The 19,343-nt window shown below is 40.0% G+C and overlaps 1 protein-coding gene across 2 annotated transcripts in view; it reads left to right on the top strand.

Annotated features, from left to right (window-relative positions):
- Positions 1-19,343, top strand: part of LOC126161767 (ATP-binding cassette sub-family A member 7-like) — a 601,933-nt gene that overhangs the window by 364,888 nt on the left and 217,702 nt on the right. For both annotated transcript variants that reach the window (XM_049917824.1, XM_049917823.1), the window contains exon 32: positions 3,434-3,522. In XM_049917824.1, the coding sequence (XP_049773781.1) occupies positions 3,434-3,522 (89 nt within the window). The remainder of the gene's footprint in view (positions 1-3,433; positions 3,523-19,343) is intronic.

Raw genomic sequence — 19,343 nt, 5'->3', positions numbered from 1 at the left:
TCCACTCCAGCTGCCCTCAGATCACCCACTCTTAACTTTCTAAAATTTCCCAATCTCGAATAATGCCTCATAGTCATTCCCAAAATCCCTCAGCATGGAAACCAACCTTACATCCACAGAAAGAACCACAATCCACCACATAAAAACTGTTCTTGACCTTATAGTCCTAACCACTGACAAAGGCTCCCTCAATGTGGTTATGAAGCACAGGCATTAACCTTGTGGAGGGACTCTGCCTGTGTCATATATGTCCCTCTACGAACCCTGCAACAGTGAACCCATTCCACAAATACAGCAGGATCTCCATTCCTTCTTCAAATCCTTAGGTCCATCCCATGCTTTCTGTAGTCCTTAAACTCGACCACTCAGGACGTCTCATTGAGGCTGGTTACTTTGCTCATGAAATATAATTACACTTCACTGGCCCATTTAAATGAATCCCTCGCATGAATTACTAAGTCCGACAGTAGTTAGTTTTCAAGAAAATAACATTATGTGCTCTTGATAAACCCAACACATTTCATTCACAGTGTGGTGCTGAGGGAATCCCAATCCCCTCACCTGGTTCAGTTTCACTGATGACATCTTTGTGCTCTGGACCCAGGGTGAGGGCACTCTATTCACATTCCTCCAGAATCTCAACACTTTTACCCCCATTTGGTACACCTAGTCCTTCTCAATCCAACAAGCCACTTTCCTTGATATTGACCTCCATCTTGAGAATGGCTACATCAGTACCTCTGTCTGCATCAGACCTACCAACCACCAAAAGTATCTCCACTTCGACAGCTGCCAGTCATTCCACATCAAGAAGTCCCTTCCGTACAGCCTAGACACCCATGATCATCACATTTTAGAGGTAAGCAGTCCCTCCCAAAATATGCCAGTGGTCTCACTGACACCATCTTAGACTGAAATAACCCTCCTAACATTGTCCAGAAACAAGATTCTTGTGCCTTGCCTCTCCAGTCATCTACCACTGGCCACATACCCACTGTCCAGTCACAAAGGAGCATTCCTCCTGTGACTCAGTACCACCCAGGATTTCACAGCTGAAAACATTCTCTGCCAGGGTCAGGACTACTCATTATCATGCCCTGAAATGAGGAATATTCTCTCCACCCCTCCCATAGTAATTTTCCGATGCCTACTGAACCTATGCAACATACTTGTCTGTCCCTGCTCCATCCCTGCTCACAACTCCTTGGCTCATGGTTCACTTTCCTGCAGTAGACCTAGATGCAAAACTTGTTCTGTACATCTTTCCATTACCATCTACTCCAGTCCTGTCAAAGACATCTTCTACTCCATCAAAGACAAGACTACCTATGACAACAGTTGTATGATCCACAAACTTAAGTTGCAGCTACTGTGCCCCACTGTCTGTGTGGGCATGACAAACAAGCTTGGGGTTACACCTGGGCAGCAGTGTTAAAATACTGTGACATTTAGAGAAGTGTCATTGTCATCATCTTCTGAGAAAGTGTTGAGATATGCGACCACTGTAATATTTACACTACTGGTTTCTCCTGCCCATCAGGTTGTTGGCAGCCAGGTACTGCCCAACTGGAGGGTGGGGAGGGGGTAGGGCAGCAGTGGTGTCTGTAGTAGGTATGTCATTTGCACCTCTGTGTGGGCATTGTGGATGCTTCGTGTAAGTTAGATGGTGCTGAGTGCAATCTCATTGTATTGCCACTAACACAAGATTCCATGCTGCACTTAGTTGGTATCCTCTATCTGTGTGGAATGGATTCTCATGAAACTGTATTTCAATGGATTCTTTTATGATGCTGTCCTTGTAGCACATTGCTCCAAAAGCACCTTCACAATCTGAAAGTGTGATGATATGCTCTGCTGTCACTAATTCATCTGTTAGTCCCAGTAAAACATGCCTGATGTGCTCCTCGCAGCATTCCAAAATACAGCACTGTGTCTGCTTAATATGCTACTGTCTCAAAATTTTAAGGCCCAAATAGTTAAACTCTTTGAGCATGCGCTTACAACCACCTGTGTCAAGTGCAATGGGAAGTCTATGAACGGATGAGTGGAGAAGCAATGGGCTCCCTGGCACCAAGGATTGCAAATCTCTACATGGAATACTTTGAAGAGATGGCCCTTCAAAGTGCTCACCAGGAGCCCAGTTACTTTTTCTGATATATTGACAATGCTTTTATGGTATGGGTGCATGAAAGACAGGCACTGGATGAGTTCATGGATCACCTTAACAGCATCCATCAAAACATTGCCTTCACTTGGTAATAGAGGAGAATGGTTGTCTCCTTTCCTTTACATACTAATAAGATACAAGGCAGATGGTACACCAGGCCATTCAGTATATAGGAAGAAGACCCACATGGACCTGTACCTGCATACAACAATCTGCCACCATCCAGCGCGATGGCGTATAGTGCTGTGTGTCTGATGCATAAGGCTCGCATTACCTGTGATAAAGAAAGCATCGCAGATGAACTAAATGCTCATTTGATTGAAAACCAGGGTCAAAATTAACCTGTGCAGACACGAAGAGAGTTTGACATGGGTGATTGTAATTGGGCGGTTTAAACTGAACTTTCTATCTGATGATTTGAGCTCTGCATACCATCAGATGATTTGAGCTCTGCTTGCCACCACATGGTTGGAGTTCAGCAACCTATCAGGTGGTTGGAGCTCAGCTTGCCATCAGATGGTCTGAGGTCCGCTTGACATTAGATAGTTTTGGGTTAGCTGGAGTATCTAAGTGAAATAAAACAAATTTGGATCATCTCACCAAAACAGTAAATGTAATTTTGATAGATTCCAGTCAAAATATTCGAATCCTTTATAGTCTCTAGAGGAAATTTTAGTGAATATGGGCATGTGCTCATACCATACATACTACACACATTTCCCGATGACATATACAAGTACAAATTAATTCACATGAATTACAAGCAATTGTCAGAAGGCAGCATTTTGAAGTTATGGACTTTCTATACAAGGAAGTGTACCATCAAAGAAGGAATATGTTTGCTGATTATCTCCTGTATTAGTAAGTAATGTTTCTGATAAAACATTTTTAAGTGATGAGCAGTAATTTGATAGGAATCAAAGGCGATGGATTTAACATTTATAAATGAAAACTGATTTTTAGTAGAAATCAAATATATTTGATAATATAGCAAATGTCAGTCATATTGACCTGAACTGGTAACCTTCCTTATTTCATGCTTTTTGTTTTTTCTGCCTACCATCTATCTTTTATCTCATTACTGAACATTTTTGAAAGTGTATTTTATGCTAATTTTTTATACTAAAACTGCTTTTTTACTTCAAGGAACTTTCTTCATTTGAGAAGATCATTATATTTACCTCATCGTAAGATGAAGTATGCGATTTGATCCCAGATGATGTGTGATAACTTTAATGACAACAATAACATAATTTTTCTCTTTAGGTTTCAACTGGTGATACAGTGATCAACATGACAGGTCATAATGTGTCGGATTGGCTTGTGAAAACCAATAGAGAGTACTGGCGCAAGAGGTATAGTGAACACACTTAATTGTAATTTTATAGGTTCCTTATTAATTTGTATATTAATAAGAAAATCTTGAAAAAAGTGTGTGTAACATAGTTAGATAACATTTGTTCCAATAACTAACATCTTCATTGTGTGTATCAGGCACCAATTTCATGATGACTACTGTGATGTGGAAGCTGTTGCTGTTTGTTCAAAATCAGACCTGAACTGATAACCTTCCTTCTTTCATGCAAAACTGCCCTGATGTCAGCCATTTGCCAATCCCTGCCCACATGTGTCCATTCCACCTGGCAGCACACCAGCAGATACACAAGCTGGAACAGCCTAATCCAGAGGGCGTGTTTCTCTGAGACTAAAATAAGAGGTATAAGCCATGATGCAGGTGAATCCCTGTGCACCACTATTTTGTGGTTCGATTAGACTTTATACAGACAACAGTCCAACTCTACTAGTGTCTGCAGCATTTCAAGCCCCAGTGTACAATGTAGCTATGATTTCGCTTTTCTGAAGCTTCAGTACCCATCTTGCCAGTCATCCTAATTTAATCTTCTGACTTGTCAGTATAAAGAGAGGTGGTCAGTCATAACAGTGAATGATCTAACGTATAAATGAGGTCAGAACTTACTGATCTGCCAAACAACTGCAAGGCCCTCTTTCTCAGTCATGGGGCTATTAGTGTTGGACTTGGAGAGAACTCAGGAGGCATAAGTGATCACTATTTCAGTACCTTCCTAGATGTGCACTGGAACTGCACGTATCCCATAACCACTAAAATCACTGAGTATTGCCAGCCTGGCATTCTTGTTAAAAATTTCAAGGACTTGTAGAGCAGTCAGCACCTCTTTATGGATACAGCAAGATTTTTCTCACTCAACATTCCAAGAAAATTTGGAGTCTCTCTGAAGCAATTCTTTTAGTTTATGTGTTTAGCAACCGAAATCTCTTCCAAAGTGTCTGTAAGTAAGAGCCCATTCCAAGGAAACCTTTTGCATCACATGTGTGCTGAGCAGCTTTAAAATCTTTTCTGGCTCTTATTTGTTTTCTGGATCAGGGTGGACTCTGTTTCCCTTAATTCCTTCTGAATTATCAGTTGTTCAGTTGGAGACAGCCTATTTGACTGCTGACTGATGGGACAGTGATCCCTATCATTGATATTTTGTATCACTTTAGGCTGTGCAGTCTGCCTTGCGCCCACTCCAACATGAATGCACCCAGAAATTGACAGAAAATAGCCAATACTCACCAACTTTATTCTCAGATCAAGCAAAGACCTATTTGCAGCAGAATAGTAGTGTCATGTGGTGTGTAGTTGAAAATGGTTATGTTAAATGTTTATACCACTGAGAGATCTCAGATGATCTTCCTAAACCAATTCTTGTGCCCATATGCACATAGCAATAGTGGCCATTCATGGCAATTTGTGACCCAGAACTTTCCTTGTCCATTTTTTATGCTTATGATCATAAGTGACATATACATTTCTTTTGTGAAGCCAAGTACTGTTTTTTTACTTTACTAGAGCATCACAGTTTGAGACATAACATGGTGGATGTAACTCCACTTGCTACAGTTATACTCCTTAAATACAGAATTTTCTTTCTTTTCTGTCTTGTGTGTAAATGCACTATAGTTGTGTGCGCTAGCTACTACGGATGAGAAATACCCATTTGCGAGCTTCACTGAGTTGACAAAACCATTTACGACATGCTACAGTTTCTCTCTATGTGCGGGATCAGGAGAAACACACTGGTTGCACTGGATGATCACAATAATTTTAGTTCAAAGTCAGTTATCTAGTAAAACTAGATGGCTCGAGCCCCCACGTGCTTTTGCACAAGGGGGGGGGGGGGGGGGGGGTTATTATATATTATCACCCAAGCACCTACATAACATGCCTCCCCTTGGGGTTCCGTAAAATGTGGTTGGACTTATTAAGTAAATTGACTACTTTAGGTCTGAGGGGTGCCAGCCACATCCACTGCACTATCCCCAGTAATTTTAAATTAATGTCAAGTTTATAAAAACAAATGTTAACAGGCAGAAATAATTTTTTAGTGAACACAACACAGTGTTAACTAACTGGAGTTTTAACTTGTTCAGGACAGATTTGACTGAATTACTGTTAAGACTTCTTGATTTGACCTCAGATATTTACCGAGTTAGTTCAACAGTACCACTCAAATATTAATCACAATCATTCAGCAGTTATTCACTTAATGTTTCTTTTAAAATAGCTGAAACCCCAATATGAACAAAGTTCCAAGATGATCCGGACATATTCTAAGTCCAATTCATGTATGGACTGTTGCTAGTCACTCATGCTACCCCTTTCAACTCAAATGAATGACTGCCCCTATCACAGAAAATGGCCGTCCTTAAAAGCCCTCGGTTTGAACACACTGAAATCAAATCAAGTTTGTTTGCACATAAAATTTACTTTTACACTTACAGTAAAATGCACATAACACTTCTATTCAGACGGAAATTTTCCACTGAATTCAGATTCATTATCAGAATTTCGGTACGGGATCTTATTCTCATAATATTAAAGTTTATGTGCTCTTCATATAGAACTTTCATTATTTAAAATACTTTCAATGCATAAATAACTGATATTATTATTGTATTACCTATTTCTTTATGTCTACTTTTCTGTACTACCACTGTCTTTATAGTTCCTATTTTATATTTATCAAAATTCTGCATTTTTAATCATGAAAACAGCATTCTGGCTCCTCATTTGAATTTTTAAAACATGTAAAAAAAGCTGCATAGATATCTTAATACTACTCACTCAGACCTTTCATTTGACACCTTGTTCATAAAATTCTGTGAAAGCGTCTCCAATATATCCAATTTATAATCTTACTTAGTTATTAATATATTAAATTTATTATAATTCATAAACTACCAGGGCGACTGGAGGTGCGTTTATAAGAGCACAACTAGCTAATTTTCTGCTTTAAAATGAGCCTATAAGCTCCTTTGTGCCACATTGGGATCTGTTTTTATTTATCTCTACATCAGACATTCACTTTAGCTCTATGCTAAAAGCGGCCCGGAGAAAGCCCGCCATGAGCCAGTGTGCCGGCTGTTGAGTTTCCCCGTCACGATGTCAAACTGGCCATACTCATTTTAAAGTACCGCCATCTGTCAGTCAGTGCTGAAACTAGGACGATTCTGCTGCTGTCAAGATGGCTGACACACACCCATCTTAGATGTAACCACGCCCGATTCTCGACTGCTACTTTGCCATGATTTTTACTACAGAAACTGCGGTCTTCACATCGCCCCCCCCCCCCCCCCAAAGTCTGAAAGTCTGTCACCTTACATGTGAAATGACTAACTTCTTAATCGAGCCAATGTTTACAAATTTTTATAGTTCTGTGAGTAATTTCATGGTTTCTAACAACAGTAAAATAAAAAATTGTTAAGTCTTTCGTGGCCACTTGTTGACAAGTTGTCTGTTGGCACCTTTCTCACCTGACATTTGTTTGATGATTTTTCTGATGTTTTGCTGGTATGAGTGGCTGGCATTGTCAAATCTTCACTCTGGTGCCACAGAGGATAAGTCCTGTGTGCCAATTTCCAAGAGCTTTTCCGTGGTCATTACCACTGCATTTGTCCCCTTATTGCCTGCAATGGTCATTTGCTGCAGCACAGACTTCTTTCTTGTTGAAACTATTGTCATGTCTGTGTATTTCTATAGCTTTCCTGTACAAGAGGATGTGATATCTTTTCTCAACAACAATAACTTCCATGTTGGTGAATTGTTTTTTGCGTTGGTGAATTTTACTATGTGGTCAATCTCACATAGCGCTTGCTTTTCCATGGCTGATTTCTCCACCTGCAATGCCACTTATGGTCAGTGATCCTGGCGGTGATTGATCGTCCAGTCATTCCAACACAGACTTTTCCACATGTCCCTGATATGCAATATATTACTGACATTGACATTGAAAGTGGGTCTGTTTTCTCCTATGCCTATGTGAGGCCCTCTTTAATCTTCCTTGTCGGTCTGTAAATAGTCTACATCATGTTTACACAATATATAGGTGATGCTATTTGTCACACTGGGAACATATGGCAGAAAGGCCATACCTGACGTTTCATTTTCTGATGTGTCGCAAGTGTTTGATTGTGTGACACTTCTTATGTAACTGGTGGAGTACCCCTTATTCCTCAAAATGATTTCCAATCATTGCATCTCACAGCTGAGGTGCTGCAGTTAACATATTTGCATTGCTCATGTTACGAGCATATTAATCATGCCTCTTTTTTGGCTTGGATGGTGATTTGACAGTTTGTGGATGTATCATTTCATGTGTATCAGTTTTTTATACAAGCTGTGTCCCAGGTTTTCACCATCCCTCTTGACCAGCACTTCTAGAAATGGTAGCTGTTGGTACTTTTCTACCTGCATAGTAAATTTTATGTTGTCATGGAGACTATTCAGGTGACTTAGGAAGTCACTGAGCTGTTCCTCCACACAATTAAGGCATCATCGACATATCTATACCACACCTCAGGTTTACAAGGTGCCGAATCCAGTGCCTGTACTGAGCAATGCCTTCCAGCTGTTAATAGAAATTGCCTTTCCACATGAAGTAGCTCGTGGTGGGATATGCACAAAAGAACTTGGTGATGTTTTATGGGGAAATGGAACCGATGTACTCCAGAGAATCATTGAGTGGCTCCTTGGTAAACAAAGAAAAAACATCAAAGCTGACAAGGATGTTGTTTGATCAAAGTTTTAGTTTCTTCAGCTTCTCAGTGAAAAGTCCTGAGTGCTTTATGTATGTATCAGTACTTCCCACATGCGACTAGAGCAGAGAGGCTATGTGTTTCACCAGTTCATACATCAGAGAACCAGGAGTGCTAACAGCTAGTCTTAATGAAACATTATTCTTATGGATCTTTGCTAATCAATACAACCGAGGTGGCAGTGCTTCTGTATGTCAGCCGAGAGAAAGGACGCCTTCATTAACCAATTTGTATTCAATGTGATCTGCTGCATGGAATCTGTGTTTAGTTTTCAGTACCTTGTCATGTCTAATAGGTCCTGGATCTTCTTGTCATAATCTTCATTCTTCATTATGATGATCACATATCTCTTATCAGCAGGCAGTATCACTACATATCTGTTAGCATTAAGACTGTTAATAGTTTATAAGTCTCCTCTACTCAGGTTGGAAGCTGGTGGTTTTGCTTTTCACAGCATCCTGGCAGTTTCAGTTTGTATTTTCTCAGCTCTTTCACAAGGAAGGGTACAAATGGCTACTTTGTTGTTAGCAATGATTTCCTCCACAGGTATAGTGAATTTAGTTCTTGAGGTGATAGTGAGTGTCCCTCCTTTTTGAAGGACAGACTGTTCCTCATTGGCCAGTTGTTATCCACTGAAGTTGACGACTGTGCATGACATATTGGAAATTACTTTGTGAATTTGCTTCCCGCATCTTACAAACTTTTCCTTCTGTTGCTCGGCGCACTGGTTGAGCTTGTTCTGCACGCTCCTACAAGTGATGCTGTTGATCTTTCCCCAATTGTCCGAAGATGCTGCTATGTAGTTGATTGAAAATATCCAAAAGTTCCTCATCAATTTTTGCCAAGTATCTCTTTGTTGCACAGATAAGCTCACAAACAAAAGTTCGTTCCGCTCTGTCGTGGTGACTAGGTGCTTACATTTCAAGATCGTTGGTGTGGCCTCTTCAATCTGACACTACAACAGAAAGGTGACAGAGGACGACAATCACACTTTCTTATGGACAAAAATCGCAGTATCTTATTCTGTTGTTGTTATTGAAGGCATTGGTACCCTCTGCAAATCTCCTCTCCATAGAGGCGTAGCACAAAATTGTTAAGGCTTTTGTGTCCAAGCTGTTTTCATGTCTGTGCAGTTTTGTAGCCTCCCAGAACAAGCAGGTGTGATAGCTCTTCTCTACAGCAAGCTCTTCCATGTCAGCAAATTTTACTATATTCTCGGTCCCACACATTGTGTGCTCCACCACAGCCAATTCTACACCTGCGCCAACCTGCCAATATCTCCACAAACTGTCAAATCACTGCCTGAGCCAGAGAAAAGGCATTATTCCTCATAATGTGAGCAAGATGAAAATGTGAGCTGCGGCACCTCAGATATAAGACACAATGTCTGGAAAGTGTTCTGAGGAGAAGTGGATACTCCACCAGTTATGTAAGAAGTGTCACAGAATCTAACCCTTGATAAAGTGACACATCAGAAAAAGAAATGTCAGGTACAGCCTTTGTGCTGTTCATTTCCAGAGTGACAGACAAAATCACCCATATATTGCACAAACATGGCATAAAGATTATTTATAAACTGATAAAGAAGAATGAAACATGTCACAGTTCAGTAAAGGAGAAAAGTGACCCATTTGCAATGTTAGGAATATACTGCATACCATGTACATGCGGAAAAGTCAATGTAGAAATGACTGGATGATCAATCAACACCAGGATTGCTGAACGTATGTGGCATTGCAGGTTGGGGCAGCTGGAGAAATTGGCCATGGCAGAGCACGCACTGTACAAGACAGACCACATAATAAAATTTGCCAACACAGTAGTTCTGGCTGTAGAAAAGAGCTACCCCATCTGCTTGTTCAGGATTTCTTTAAAAATACACAAACATGGCAGTAGTTTCAACAAGAAAGAAGCCCCAAGATGAACAGATCCTGGATTCCTGTGCTGCAGCAAACAAGTGTTACATGTAGGAAGGGGAGAACCGCAGTATTCGTGGCCACAGAAAAACCCTTGGATGTTGGCGTGCCAAGCACATATAATCTTCAGCACTCCACACCACTACCAGCAATGGAGTATGTATCTCTGACAATGCCAGCCACTCGTGCTGGTGAAACGTTAGGAAAAAGGTCAAACAAATGTCCGCAAAAGAACCCAAGACAGAAGTCAACAGGCTATTTGTCAATAATAAAATAATTAATTTACCTGGATACTGTTTATTTAAGGAATTATTCATGATTTTTTTAAATTCCTATAGATCTTGTGGAAATAAGCAAATAGCTAGTTATTTATGAAATGATGTACTACAGTCTAAAGCCCTCAGGCTCCTCATATCTGTAAACATCTCACTTTCTTAAATTTCAGTAGTTATTCATAATAACAGTTGTTGTCTTCCATAATATTCCAGTGTTTATTTGTGAGTATTTCAAAAATTCAGTACAATAGTTTTGTAGTCCTGATTTATCTGATTCTGAAAATGCCAATTTCTACCGATAAAACTTTTTCGTTTGAAATTTATTTGATTTAGAAAATTTCATATCTTTGGCAGGATTTGTAAATCCTCATTGGAGTATAATAATATTCATGATGTACTTCCGATACGGTTGTCAATTTCCCCATTATCCAACTCATAGTTAAACAGGTTTATTCTTTTGTTCATTATAATTTCATGTCCACTAATTTTGTTCTCTTTCATGTTATAAATAAAAACATAATACCAAATTTTAATTGTTATTCATATGCACCTCTATAAACAATTATAGAGAAGAATAATTCAGTTAGTTGGCACCTAATAGCGTAACTGTTGTTAACACCTGCATCTTGCTAGCTGGTATGTCAGTCATCACCTGGTAGATACACTGACAATGTTAGTATGTAAAATCCTTCACCTACACATCAACTCAGCCAATGAAGACACCCGTCAACTCCTATCCTTAATAAAAGTCCTCAATCTTTCCTCTCCCACATCCACACCGGCTGTGCAGAGCATCCTCCTACAGGCCAACCACAAATTAGAACAGCATGCCACCCTCCACCTCAAAAAACTATCCAATCTCCTGGTTTCCCACCTCTGGAAAGGCAACTCACTCACCCTTCACAACCTTTCCAGCAAACCTCAACCTCCTCTCATTGCACACAAACCCAGTCTCTCCCATTTACTCAATCTCCCACTTCCAGCTCCACTCCCTCCAAAACCTCAAAATTCCAATCAACACAATCTGGAACCACAACACCCTAATTCAGTAGTTAACCTTTCCTCCAAACCTCTCTCCCAATCCGAAACCTCAGTCCTATCCAAAGGCCTCACCTTCAGCCCCACTCCCAGATTCAACCAAACAGCCCTCGTCAAAGATTTACTGTCCTACACTTGTACTCTCTGCTGGAAATATCACTTTGCCACGAAGAAAAATGATCCTAATCCTACTCCTCATGATCCAACTTCCCATGACACTATCCAAATTGAACCCTTCCTGGAACATTTCCGTCCTCCGTCACAGCGGGACCCACCTCTTCCTCAAAATCACCCTCTCCAAACCTTCCAGGAATTTCTGACTTCCAGCCTTGCCTCTCAATCCTTCTTAAAAAACCTTAATCCTACTCCCTACATCACCACTGCTGAAGCCCAGGCTATCCGTGATCTGAAGGCTGACCGATCCATCGTCATTCTTCCGGCGGACAAGGGTTCCATGACCGTGGTACTTGATTGTCGGGAGTATGTGGCTGAGGGACTGCGTCAGCTTTCAGACAACACCACATACAAAGTTTGCCAAGGTAATCCCATTCCTGATGTCCAGGCAGAGCTTCAAGGAATCCTCAGAACCTTAGGCCCCCTAAAAAAAAGGGAACAGCCATGGGTACTAGGATGGCCCCCTCGTACGCCAACCTATTCGTGGGTCGCTTAGAGGAAGTCTTCTTGGTTACCCAGGCCTGCCAACCCAAAGTTTGGTACAGATTTATTGATGACATCTTCATGATCTGGACTCACAGTGAAGAACAACTCCAGAATTTCCTCTCCAACCTCAACTCCTTTGGTTCCATCAGATTCACCTGGTCCTACTCCAAATCCCATGCCACTTTCCTTGACGTTGACCTCCATCTGTCCAATGGCCAGCTTCACACGTCCGTCCACATCAAACCCACCAACAAGCAACAGTACCTCCATTATGACAGCTGCCACCCATTCCACATCAAACGGTCCCTTCCCTACAGCCTAGGTCTTCGTGGCAAACGAATCTGCTTCAGTCCGGAATCCGTGAACCATTACACCAACAACCTGATAACAGCTTTTGCATCCCGCAACTACCCTCCCGACCTGGTACAGAAGCAAATAACCACAGCCACTTCCTCACCCCCTCAAACCCAGAACCTCCCACAGAAGAACCACAGAAGTGCCCCACTTGTGACAGGATACTTTCCGGGACTGGATCAGACTCTGAATGTGGCTCTCCAGCAGGGATACGACTTCCTTAAATCCTGCCCTGAAATGAGATCCATCCTTCACGAAATCCTCCCCACTCCACCAAGAGTGTCTTTCCACCGTCCACCTAACCTGCGTAACCTCTTAGTTCATCCCTATGAAATCCCAAACCACCTTCTCTACCCTCTGGCTCCTACCCATGTAACCGCCCCTAGTGTAAAACCTGTCCCATGCACCCTCCCACCACCACCTACTCCAGTCCTGTAACCCGGAAGGTGTACACGATCAAAGGCAGAGCCACGTGTGAAAGCACCCACGTGATTTACCAACTGACCTGCCTACACTGTGACGCATTCTATGTGGGAATGACCAGCAACAAACTGTCCATTCGCATGAATGGACACAGGCAGACAGTGTTTATTGGTAATGAGGATCACCCTGTGGCTAAACATGCCGTGGTGCACAGCCAGCACATCTTGGCACAGTGTTACGCCGTCCGGGTTATCTGGATACTTCCCACTAACACCAACCTATCCGAACTCCGGAGATGGGAACTTGCCCTTCGATATATCATCTCTTCCCGTTATCCACCACGCCTCAATCTCCGCTAATTTCTAATTTCAATTTGCCGCCACTCATACCTCACCTGTCATTCAACAACATCTTTGCCTCTGCACTTCCGCCTCGACTGACATCTCTGCCCAAACTCTTTGCCTTTGAATATGTCTGCTTGTGTCTGTATATGTGTGGATGGATATGTGTGTGTGTGCGAGTGTATACCTGTCCTTTTTTCCCCCTAAGGTAAGTCTTTCCGCTCCCGGGATTGGAATGACTCCTTACCCTCTCCCTTAAAACCCACATCCTTTTGTCTTTCCCTCTCCTTCCCTCTTTCCTGACGAAGCAGCTGTTGGTTGCGAAAGCTAGAATTTTGTGTGTATGTGTGTTTGTTTGTGTGTCTATCGACCTGCCAGCGCTTTCTTTTGGTAAGTCACATCATCTATGTTTTTAGATACATTAGTATGTAAAAATGTTTGTGAAACTTGTCTTTTGAGTGGTTATGCAGTAGCCATTCACAAAGTCAACATTATGCAGTCAGCTGCATGTTCAAGTGTGTAGTCTTGGCTCTGCTATCAAACTATGACCGTCTCTCTGTTGTTAGGAACAGCCATACAAAAACTGAACATTTCTCTTTAAGCTACTGTGTTGATAGTATACAGTCAGTCATTAATATAACTTGAATATCTATTATGGACAACGGTGATATAAACAAACCCAATTTCACGTTATGTGACAGTCAGGACTGTAGAGTGAAAGTATACTGAAAATATGAAAATATTTTGCAAGTGTCAAATTCTTCATAGTGTTGTGGAAGTGGCAACCTGCAATGAATTTTCTGTATAAACTATTGAATACAAGCTGATCATCATAATATTATGAGTGTCAATAAATGTGAAAAGGTGTCAAATAATTAATATATCATTGCATCCATCATTTCAAACTAGTCATTAAAGTAGATTACAGCAAGAAAACTGACTGTGGGGAGCAGCACTTACACCACATAGGAAAAATCCAGGTTGTCACCTTCTAAGTTGAACTGATTGTGTAGACTGTTGACTAGAACTCATCTCATTAATGACTAGAACTCATCTCATTAATGATGGCAAGATAGGTGTATTCAGTAGTAGACAATCACTCAAAGCAATCTGTGTTGCCTGAACTAGTTGGAATCAGTTTGCCAGTCATGAAATCCAGTCTTCCACAGTTTATGTCTGTGATGCAAGAGGTCCCATCCAAGGACAGTATGACTTCATTCTGGTAAAATGAGAAATTCAGAGGGTTTTGTTCTTTCTTGATAGTTATTCTAACAAGAGAGAGATTCATTTTGCGCTGTGTTTGTTTTCCATTTACAATCTTCAGAACAGTGCCATTTGGATCTCCGAACATATTTTCCTAGGTCATCAGCTTCTGCGGTTTTCATGATTTCAGCAGCTGGGTGAGCAATTGAAGTTTCTGTGTGGCAATGGAGAATGCCTGTAACACAATGAGTGATGATTTCCATGACAACAGGCTTTGTCTCACAGGTCAGCTGCAGTCACCTGCAGTTGCTTGGCATGCATAGAATTGCCCATTGTTTGACACTATGTGGTATAATGGTAATAAAACACTCTTATTCTTTCTTTACAATAGTGCACAACTTGCCCAGGGTGACCACACAAGGAAACTTACTGGAGTGTTGGCCTCCATTCTTCAAATCTCCGATTTTCTGCTAAGTGATCGAACCAGTAAGGGAACCAGCTGTTTGTTTTGTTGAGAAACTTTGATGTTGTCTGATGACTGCAGCGGAAGTTTTAGGTTTCTGACTACATTTTTCATTGTAGGTTTGCCCTCTAATGATTGGTGCCAATAATCAATGAACCTCTACCTGAGCTGTCAGCTTCCTCCAAACTGGGTTCAACATTCAACACTGCTGCTTTTGGCTGTCTTTGTTTGAGATTAACAGGCAACATAAAGCTCATATCTCTTCTCTTACAATTCATCATATTAATGAAGCAAGGTCCTGATGGTCTCGCACGAGTGCCATTGATAAAGGATATGGAAGTTTGTCAAACATCATTCAGCATTCTCTTTACCTGTGCATTAGCATGATATCCTGGCACCACGTGATAAAGTTTCTGTTATGGTGATATCTTTCACACTAAGTGTTTGATAAGTATCTTCTGCCAGGTTCTTCATTACTTTGTCTGCTTCTGTTGTATCTAAGATCTCTGAGTACACCCTGTATATATGATGGCATGCTAAAAAGTAATGCTCCAAATTATTTACGTGAAAACTCTTAAAGCTTTTTAAATAAAACAAACTTTATTAGCATTCTATATCTTTATTCCTCATGTCTGCATATTTATTTCTCAACGTAGTCACACTGGCGACGAACACATTTCTCCCAATGAGAGTTGATATTACAAGTAAAGTAACCAAAGAAACTGTGTATGAACTGTGGCCATACATTGTAGTGTGATCATTGATATAAAATAAGTAAAACAAACAGTGAGTAACCAAGCAGAGTATTAGGCAATGTTCCCTGCACTATCTGTTGTTAAAGTTCATACTGCAAATAAGTGACTGTGGTAATCACCAGCTACATATGAGAAGTTCTATCCACATTCACCGACATTGTCTGCCACTAATGAAAATTCTAATGTTCACAATGGTGTCTTTAAAAGTCCAGTGTGATTACAGAAATTTATGCAAAGTCTGAAATATGCATTCTATACATAAGTGGCACTATGCCCAAAATCTCACCAAGCCATGAACAAAAAGGCTCAGGAATCATCAGCAAAAAAGCCCCAAGCTCTGCCTGTTCACTTAAACCTTCCTTATGCCAAAGTATCACAATATTTACAATTCCATCAAATTTCATTTTTTATATATACATATATTCACAGTTTCTTATGTATTCCACCACACTCATTAATCAAATAGCTTTCGACATAAAATGTATAAATTACATGAATCGATAAAATCAGAAACTCTTATGTCCAGCACCATACATTTTTCGGGAGAAGCAAAAATGTGGTTATCAGAAGGAATTCTTGTACTGAGCTTATAGCCCAGCTCAAGTCAAATGCATGACTGACTTCCACATGCTGTAGCAGCATTGTACTTGTCAGTCCAAACACAGTCAACATTAACAATCATAACAACCTGTATTTGCACTAATAATTACTACATTGTACTTATTTCAAGTGGAAAATGCTTCTGCTAATAATTTGTGTTCATGTGGAGGACTCTGTTTTGGCCAATGTTTTAATAAAATAAATAATAATTTGCTTAATAATTTATAGGTGCATTAATTGCATCCCCACACTGTCTCACCATGTAGCTGAAGTCAGTACCTTTTCTTTGCCATGCCATATGTTTCCTTAACTTGTCTGTACACAGTCATAATGTAATTATAAATGATAAATGTTTAAACAATAATACTTTCTAAACCATACGTCATACAACTTTGGTGATAATTTTGTTGGAGTCAATAGCTCCTGCCAGTATTAAAGGTGTCTTTGGATTTCTTTACCACACTTGCAAGTAATTTTAACAGTTTAGGTGAATATACAATATTTTCAGCATAATATTTCAGTTGTTGGCCCATGATGGCTTCCATTCCTTGCTCACAAAGCCCCCCTCCTGCCAAGACATTGCCCGGGAAACCATGCAGCTGCTTATTGGCTGGTCGCTTGCCACCACATGTTAGTCATGTCTTTGCCATGACTCACATCAGGACGTGGCCCAACCGTACACAACAGTCTGCTAGCACTTGAGCCTAGTGATGACATCGTAAAAATAATCCAGCCAAACTTCTTGAATGCAACAAACTTCATATTCAAACTACCACTGCCTACAGTGTTGGCAGCTTGTGCATATTACCAAACTTAGAATTACAAGGTGAATTGTCACTTTGGCAGTTGGGTCAGATCAACCACTGTGCTAACTAGTCAAAAGTTTGTGTTGTTGTTTTACAGTAGATTCAGCATGGTGTTGAATAGAAGAGGCTCACTTCTTTTGGCACAAATGATAAAACTGGCTCCAACTGAGAAAGTCATTTGTAGAATTTTCTGCCATTAGCTCACCAGTGTGGGTCAATTTTATTTAAAAACTGTCTTAATCGCATCCAATATCAACTTCTGCCCAGTTTCAGCCTTTCAGTTATGAGCCATCATCAGAGTTTTCATTGTAATAACAAAAGTAAAAGTGCTATATTACATAGAGAAGCCAATGATGTAAAAGTATACTTCAAATTATGCATCATTACTTGTCTGGATGCTGGCGATGATGGCTGACCCACTGTGGAGGCTGACCCACTGTGGAGGCCTCAGTCACTGTAACTGATGGCTAAGCAGCCATGCGTTATGTGTGGTAGAAAGGGGGGGGGGGAGGGGGGGGGGGCTCCAGAGCCTGAGGCATCCCTGTCAGCCAATGAGGGACAACATACATATCATTTTGGTTCTTCATTTTTAAATATTTATCTTTTAAATTTAACTAATCAAGAAACAAATTTATATTCATTTATGGTTCATACTCTATGTTACAGCCAGCCTCATAAAATACATTAAAATTTAGTTGAATTCATTAACTGAGGTCCAGAGTGTCATCTGGAGGAAGTAATCAGCACTATAGGATCATCAATTCTATAGCTAATGCTGTTTATTCATAATAAAACCAAATGTACAGTGTATTAATATGAAAATTATACATACTGACTAATTTGTATTATTAGTCAGTTATTTAAAGTGTTAAAAAACACGAGTAAAACTAAATGCATCATTATACATGTATGCCATCTCTTCATGCCTGTAATAACATATAGGAAGCAATTTCCATGCAAACATCCAATTTGATATATCTGTCAGTTGTCAAAGATGTAATTGACACTTGTATAATACTGGAGGTCGAAATCACTCAGCAGAAATAAAAGGGGTGTTGTTCACAGATTATTCACAATAACATAATGTGGCTCAACTGGTGCCATTTCTGTGAACAAATAAAATGGTTACCTCCATGACTATTAATTACTGTCACAGAAACTTCAGCTAGGTTTGTTAGCCACTAGAGATTACAGTACAATAAAAACTTTCACTAATTTAATAAAATGGAATGTGACTCAGTTGTGACCAGAAAATAAAAAATAAACTGTTCACATAGGGTGTCTACAGGTCATGAAAGTAATGAAAATGAACAAGTGGCTGCAACATTTGCCTGCTTTATTTCTCTGTTAATAGTCTTCGGTGTCGACATACTTCGTTGCTCGGTGTCAACATATTTTGTTACTTTACTGACTGAAAAGTAGGTTGGGGGGGGGGGGGGGGGGGGGGTTCAACACTGGCTACATTTAAAGTAGCTGACACAATTGCGTTTCACAGTTCTTTACTTTCACTGTTCACAAAACCCCAGTATTACACAGCTAATATTGCCAGTGCACTATTGCTTAACTTTTGATAAGCCTCATTAATAGTTTGTAGACAAACATCAGCATACTGCTACAATAGTTTACTGTTGAATATCTATGAGCAGTAAAAACCTAACCACACAGTTCTTGCAGAGTAATACATTACATCTTGAACAGACACTGTCATTGTTTTTGGCCATGGACTGACTGTCTCGGAACCAAAAATCGGGCCTTTATATATCTTCACAATAATAAGTACTGAAGCTATACATTGTCTGATGTTTAATTTACAGAAATTACAATCAAAACATAACTCATTAAATTAATTAAATACATCGAAAAATTGGTTCTTTTTAACAGTTTCTTGTACCAAGAGGGTTAAGCCATATTATTTGTATAAATGATGAAATTAACAGATATAGCTATACAAATAATACTTTTGAGAAACCTGGCAATTACTCTGGAATTAATTAAGGGCTGGCTTTGCTAACATGTTTTCGAACAGAGCCAAATAAATACATAAAGAATGCTATTAGTTGTTCCTTCAAATTTTTATAATTATTATAGAATTTATATTTGTTTATAAGTCAACAATAGAATTTAAGAAACAAATACTGATTTCTCCCTATAACAAAAGATATTAAATAGGAATAATCGAAATAAATTAGGAAATTGATGACATACACAAAACTAAGCACAAAATT

Source organism: Schistocerca cancellata, chromosome 2 (assembly GCF_023864275.1).
Source record: "Schistocerca cancellata isolate TAMUIC-IGC-003103 chromosome 2, iqSchCanc2.1, whole genome shotgun sequence".
NCBI lineage: Eukaryota > Metazoa > Arthropoda > Insecta > Orthoptera > Acrididae > Schistocerca > Schistocerca cancellata.
Note: the sequence above shows the minus strand (reverse complement) of the source record. Positions and strands in the feature narration are given on the sequence as shown.